This window comes from Oratosquilla oratoria, chromosome 19 (assembly GCF_046742065.1).
Source record: "Oratosquilla oratoria isolate Oo_2021 chromosome 19, ASM4674206v1, whole genome shotgun sequence".
NCBI lineage: Eukaryota > Metazoa > Arthropoda > Malacostraca > Stomatopoda > Squillidae > Oratosquilla > Oratosquilla oratoria.
In genome coordinates, this window is record NC_134795.1 from 34,553,957 (window position 1) to 34,561,456 (window position 7,500).

General features: G+C 33.6%; 1 protein-coding gene across 1 annotated transcript in view; it reads left to right on the forward strand.

Annotated features, from left to right (window-relative positions):
• Positions 1 to 7,500, forward strand: part of LOC143035587 (uncharacterized) — a 77,247-nt gene that overhangs the window by 3,812 nt on the left and 65,935 nt on the right. Inside the window, exons 2-4 of the mRNA XM_076202454.1 lie at positions 2,497 to 2,670; positions 2,972 to 3,077; positions 3,718 to 3,835. Of these exons, the coding sequence (XP_076058569.1) occupies positions 2,586 to 2,670; positions 2,972 to 3,077; positions 3,718 to 3,835 (309 nt within the window). The 5' untranslated portion in view covers positions 2,497 to 2,585. The remainder of the gene's footprint in view (positions 1 to 2,496; positions 2,671 to 2,971; positions 3,078 to 3,717; positions 3,836 to 7,500) is intronic.

Sequence of the window (7,500 nt, forward strand, 5' to 3'; positions counted from 1 at the left end):
GGACTTAAATAAACTGGATACACACTAAACCACGTCAGTCAAAAAAAAAAAAAAAAAAATCAAATCAACCTATCAAGAATTAATGTTATAATAGCACAGAATTGCACCAATACTCATTTATATTAAATCCTTAGCTGGGTCCTCCAAAAGGAAAGAACCCAACGAAAAACAGACACAAACAAATTCTTTATTTAAAAAAATTGTGAAATACTTATGCGATAAACGTAGGTCGAGACACTGTCACCGAACACTAAGACACCACTGACAAGACTAACGGAATCGTCTTCAACACATCAACAGAACCAAGAACATTTAACACATTTTACTCATATTACTATCATAAATTGTGCCATAAACAGGTATATAAACAAATGTATAATTATTGTGAACGTAGATAGTCGAAGTATTGTTTATCATTTAGAAAAGCACGCTTGAATGTAACAAATGATGTTGACGACAACTTGTAAATGTTTGGCGTTTTATGGCGAACATGAAGACAACTCGTGTTTGTGTTTGGGCTTTGGTAGAAGGCGGGGTTCAGACGAGAAACAGGACAGGCTTGAGCTGCGTGGACGAAGTGAAGTAGACCTTCCACGAATAATCATTTAAAATAAAACTACTGAAGGTGTTAATTACTATTCGGCTGATTTGATAACAACATACATACAGATACATATATACATAAATATATAAGTATATACGAAATATATAGATAAATACTTGCATGCATACATAAATATATACATGCATGCATAAATACATAAATGCATACATGCATACATACATGCATACACACATGCATGCATACATACATACATACATACATTCATACACACACATATATACATACATACATACATACATATATACATACATACATACTTAAATACATACATACAAATAGTACGTACGAAAAACATAGATAAATACTTGCATGTATCCATATATACATACATACATACATACATACACATACATACATACGTACATTCATACATATTTGCATACATATATACATACATAAGTACATACGAAATATATAAATAAATACTTGCATGTATACATATATACATACATGCATACAACTATACATACATACATACTTAAATACATATATACATACATAAGTACGTAAGAAATACATAGATGAATACTTACATGTATCCATATATACATACATACATGCATACATACATACATACATACATACATACATACATACATACATAAATACATACATAAGTACGTACGAAATACATAAATAAATACTTGCATGTATTCATATACACATACATACATGCACATTCATACATACATACATACATACATATATAAGTACATACGAAATACATACATAAATACATGCATGTATACATATATACATCCATACATTCATCCATCCATACACACATACATGCATACATATATTCATATATGTATATATGCACATACATATATGTATACATACATACATGCATGTATACATACATACATATATGTATACATGCATACATATATATATATATATACATATATGCAAATAAACTTACATAAATGCATGCATATATATATTCATATGCATACATAGATACATATATACATAGATAAATACATACAAATTATATATATATGAATAAATACATACATACGAGTATAATAATACACACATACAAATAGACATGCACACATATATGCATGCATACCGACATGAGCATATACGAAATATTAATACATAATATATGCATGTATGATATATACATACATACATAGATACACACACACACACACACACACACACACACACACACACACACACACACACACACACACACACACACACACACACACACATATATATATATATATATATATATATATATATATATATATATATATATATATGCATAAATAAATACATACAAAATATGTATGAATACATACACATTCATACAAACATACACATACACATGCATATATACATGCATACATACAGACATGAGCATATACAAAGTATTTATACATAATACACGTATGCGTAATGTATACGCATACATAGATGTGAGCACATACATATACTCATACATTATCTTTGTGTCTTTTCCTTAGGAGTTCGACTATTACCATCAATCTACCTTTGTTTATAAAAAAATATTTTTGAAATAACATATTTTTACAAATACAGCCCTCTGTAGGTTGTAGCACCTGTAATAACTAGTTCTGTAATGTGTTCTAATACTTCTTTATATTCATATACGCTGGTGGCATCATCGGAAACATGCTGGTCTCGCATTCGCTTAGTTGTGGGTTCGAGTCCCACACTTCTTTCTGATTGCCAGCAGTGGCTGTTAGTTACCATTCCCTAAGCTGTCCCTAAATTCGCCTAACAGGGCACAAGTGACGGCTTCGGCCACACTTACTCAGCGGCTCCTTTTCTTTAATTCACAACCCAGCCCATATTCTTGATCACGTAGAGGTATCTAACGCCATCTGTTGTAGGGCGACGACAGCGGCGTGAGATTCCCCACAGGGACAAGAAGCGCTGGTAAATAGCCGTCACAGCGGGGAGGGAATTCGAGGGATCCAGGATGCCTGATCGCCGTTTTGACAACATCCTGACCAAGCTGGGGACAGGCAGGTGGAACTTCCTCCACTTTATCAGCGTAGGACTTTGTAAGTCTTTTTTGGGTCTCATGATTTTTCGTTAAGATAGATCAATAAAAAATGATTATATAGAAAAAATATATGAATAAATGAAAAAATATATAGATAAATGAATAAATAAGAAAATAAGTAAACGAATAGACAAATAGATAGATCAATTAATAAATAGACGGAATAAAAAATAAATAAAAATTAAGGAATGTTAGTGGACCGTAGGTACGCGTTCTTCATTATCTTGTTTTGATTTGTCTTTGTATTTTATTGTTTTTTTTTTGTATTTCACCTAATTATTTCCTATTATTTTTTCGAGGGTACATTGTCATTCCCATGCACGCATTGGCTGGAACCTTTCTCTCACCCGAAGTCGAGTTCGAATGCCAAGACGAGTCTGCCTTCCCCACTGGCGTCGCCACCAAGTAAGTTCGATTTCTGGTGCCATGAGGTACTTTAACTTGGTCCTCGATATCCTAGACGGCTGTCGAACCCTGCCCAGTTTATAAGAAACATAATAAAGCAAATTATTTTCACACATGGGCTCTGTTCATTGTTTGATAATCCAATTTGGTTTCATGAATGAACCATAGAGAGATTCTCTCAAAGCTACCACATCCTGGAACCCATTAAGGAGACTAACAGTATATAGAAATGGTCATTGGCTTTCGTGTGTGTGTGTGCGTGTGATTCACCATGGTCTTGGATCACATGTTGGACTTGTGATCGACAACTATTTCCCTCCCGAAAGAAAGCTCATATTATATGACCAATGGGTAATGCTGTGACCTTACACGCACACACACACTCAACTCCCCGCCCACGAGAGTTTGAGTAACGATCCGCAGCGCAGCGATACTGAAATGATTTCAGCGTGTGTGTCTTATAAGATTAGGATTTTTTTCACTTATGCATAAATGGAGTGATTTCTTATCTATTATCTAATTGATTAATTTATAAACTTATTTCATTATCTATTAATGTATTTATCTTTTTGTCTATTTGTTTAGTTATTTATCTATTCATATACTTAGGCATTTATCTACTCCTTTATGTATCCTGTAGCTCCTCTCACTATCTAAGTCCTGAGTGTAGCTTCTACAATGAAACGACAGAGGAGTTCACATCCTGTTCCGTGTGGAGCTACGACAATTCCACTTTCACCAACACGATCACGTCAGAGGTAAGCAAAGGCGAAATAGCTCTTTGTTTAAGTTAGGTAGCTATGAGAAAGGAGGGGCACGGGCATTAACAATTAACCTTAGATTACAAGTTATTGTAGTTGAAATAATCAATAGAAAATGGAAGGTAGCAGAGTATATATAAATATTCATCTTATATGTGTATATATACTTATAGTGTTGTTGGAAAGGAGGTTTTCCCTCAAGTTTACTCCACTGAAGTGATTGTCAAGTTTATTTTGACAAAGCTTCTTGTACTTTTCTCTCTCCCGTAATGTATTCTTGACTTTTATAGGCAGTACTTCAAGTACTCCTCCTTATGTCATGCTGTTGGGTAGCAGCCATAATTTGTTTACAGCAAAAGCGTTTTTACACATTCTGGTCCTTCTTCAGTGCCAAGAAAGTATCTCAAGATAATTTTGTTGAATCTTAAGGCTATCGACCCAAAAGGGGGTCATTAAGTCTGGTGTGAACCTACGATTCGGTTTAATCTACCATTACAATTTCCATAACAGTCCTGTTGTGTGCAAATAAAACACTGCTTTGTCAATAAGGAAACAGTCATTGGCCAAGAGATTTGTCACGTTTAACTGAATATTGTTGAGTCTGCAGTGATGTATAAGCACATGGCGCTGTGTGATGTATTGTGTCAAGTGCATGAGTATGTGTCTTATAGACAATGTTGTGTTGTAGGTGTTGCACTGGGGAGATAATTGAAGATTATTCTGTTTTACAGTGTTTATATACTCTGAGTGGAGGGTTAGGAGGATTGTGATTGGCTGGCGTCACCACAGTTGTCCGTTCTCCTATTGGTTTAAAGGCAGGGGATATCAGCAGTCAATATTTTGCTTTCATTGGTAGCGTTTTCAGGATTTCGTGATGAATATTTTCTAACGGGGATACTTCCAAGAAGATTCCTTATCCTGTAATCCATATATATATATATATATATATATATATATATATATACAGTATATATATAATCAATATATATATATATATGTATATATATATTGATTAAACTATGACAAATGTAACTGAAGGCGGAGAAAATATACGAGGAATAATGGAAGAATTTTACTGCCTTAACGTTTCGACCCTTAGGGTCTTGATCACAAAACATAACACAAAAGTATAACATGGACATTTTATACACATACATGTTCGGAACATTTGTCCGTTTGTTTTCATCCACTATCAATAAACTTGTAGCTCTTGCCAAGCATATAAAACCATCTCTATGGTTGATGTTATTATTAGTATTAATATAGGCTGTTTCTATTGTTTTTCTTAATTTCTTTGTTGAACCTTTATTTATTATAATTGTATTGTCCCAGTTCGGAAGGTGGTCATGTGTATCTATGTGTCTTACTATAGAATTAGAAAGCCTGTGGGTAACATTACCTCGGTGGTAACATTACCTCGGTGGCTTCTGAATAAGTTACATAAGCAAAGTGAAGAACTTAACAAAAAATTGAACCAATTATGTGATAATAGTGATTGGAACAAAGTGGGTAATCCTGATTTAGTGATGAATCTTTCAGACAGACAACTTTCAAACACGGACATTCAAGCGCTCTCGTTAGGTATGAAATTCGATGTTGGAATTCACAAAAAGAAATTTAGTGAAAACATGAACAAAAACTATATATGGTCAATGGGAGATGTAGACAAGGGGTTCATTCAAGGTATAACCACATGTTATCAAGCGCTAGCAAATACTAACAAGTGCGTAATTCCTAGGAGATTTCTTAAGGCTTTTATTCAAATAAGTAAAGACAAAAACATTATAGTTACTAGTGCAGATAAAGGCGGTGTTTATATACTCTGAGTGGAGGGTTAGGAGGATTGTGATTGGCTGGCGTCACAGTGACGGTGAAACTTATGAGGAAAAATATGTTGGATACACTGTAAGTGAAAGTGATAAGTTTACAACAAAAGCAAGGAGAATCTTAAAGAAATCAGACAAAGGGAAGAAATTATTATATCTATTAGAAGAAGCACCTATACCACCCAGAATGCATGGCTTACCAAAAATCCACAAAACAGGAATTCCCATGCGTCCTATTACATCAGGTGTCAATAGTGCTCCACATAGGTTAGCCAAATGCTTAGCTAAACCCTTATCCAAAACATTAGGTTCTATCAGTAATGCTCACCTACAAAACTCTTCAGATCTAATTAACAGGTTAAAGGATTTGGATTTGAACAACAAAATATTAGCCAGCTATGATGTCACTTCGCTGTTTACCCGTGTTTCGATAAATGGTGCTCTTAAAGCTGTTGAGCGAGTGGTAAACAATTTAAATAATGAAGATTTACCTTTCCCCAAAACAGATTACCTTGATTTAATTTCTCTTTGTGTAGGTTTCGGTGCTTTTACTTTCAATGATGTTGAATATAGACAACATTCTGGCTTAGCCATGGGTAGTCCCCTCTCTGCTGTGTTAGCCAACTTATATATGGAAATGCTTGAAACTGAAAATTATATATCAATAATGGGTAGAAACAGTGTTTGGTTAAGGTATGTTGATGACATTGTTGTTATTGTACCAAAAGAAGCTAATATTAACAATAAATTTAAAAGATTAAACAATGTAAATAATAACATACAATTTACGGCAGAAGTAGAGAACAACAGAAAATTACCATTTTTAGACACTGTCATACACAGAACAAACAGCAATGTAAAGTTTTCGGTATACCGCAAACCCACTAATAAAGAAGATTATATACATTTTTATTCAGGACACAATATTAGGACTAAAACAGGTATAATAATTGGCTTCTTCCTCAGGGCTTTTCGCATCTGTAGTGAAGAATTCTTGGAAGACGAACTAGATCACATTACAAAAACTTTCAGCAAATTAAAATATCCCAAAGGTCTCCTACTTAAACTAAAAAAGAAAGCTAAGGAAATAAATAAGAAGAGTAAAGATAAAAATAATTGCAACAAAGAAACACGATATATCACAGTCCCAAATTCCAGCATTGATTCATCTCTAGACAACGTCCTCTTAAAAGCAGGTATAAAGCTAGCAAGAACATCAGGTAGCAAAGTGGGACATTTGGTAACGCGTAATTATAATAACCATACGAATGAAAATAGTATTGTCTATAAAATACCTTGTAAAAATTGCCCATCCTCATATTTGGGGAAACAGGTCGTGGATTAGAAAAAAGATTATATGAACACAAAAATGATGTAAGAACCCACAGTCTTCCGAACTGGGACAATACAATTATAATAAATAAAGGTTCAACAAAGAAATTAAGAAAAACAATAGAAGCAGCCTATATTAATACTAATAATAACATCAACCATAGAGATGGTTTTATATGCTTGGCAAGAGCTACAAGTTTATTGATAGTGGATGAAAACAAACGGACAAATGTTCCGAACACGACGACCTTTCCCAGGCACCCTGTAAGGTGACATGTATGTGTATAAAATGTCCATGTTATACTTTTGTGTTATGTTTTGTGATCAAGACCCTAAGGGTCGAAACGTTAAGGCAGTAAAATTCTTCCATTATTCCTCGTATATATATATATATGCATATATATATGTATATATATGTCTATGTATATATATATATATATATATATATATATATATATATATATATTGTTACGGGCGGCTGGTATGTGAAGAGACGTTACGTAT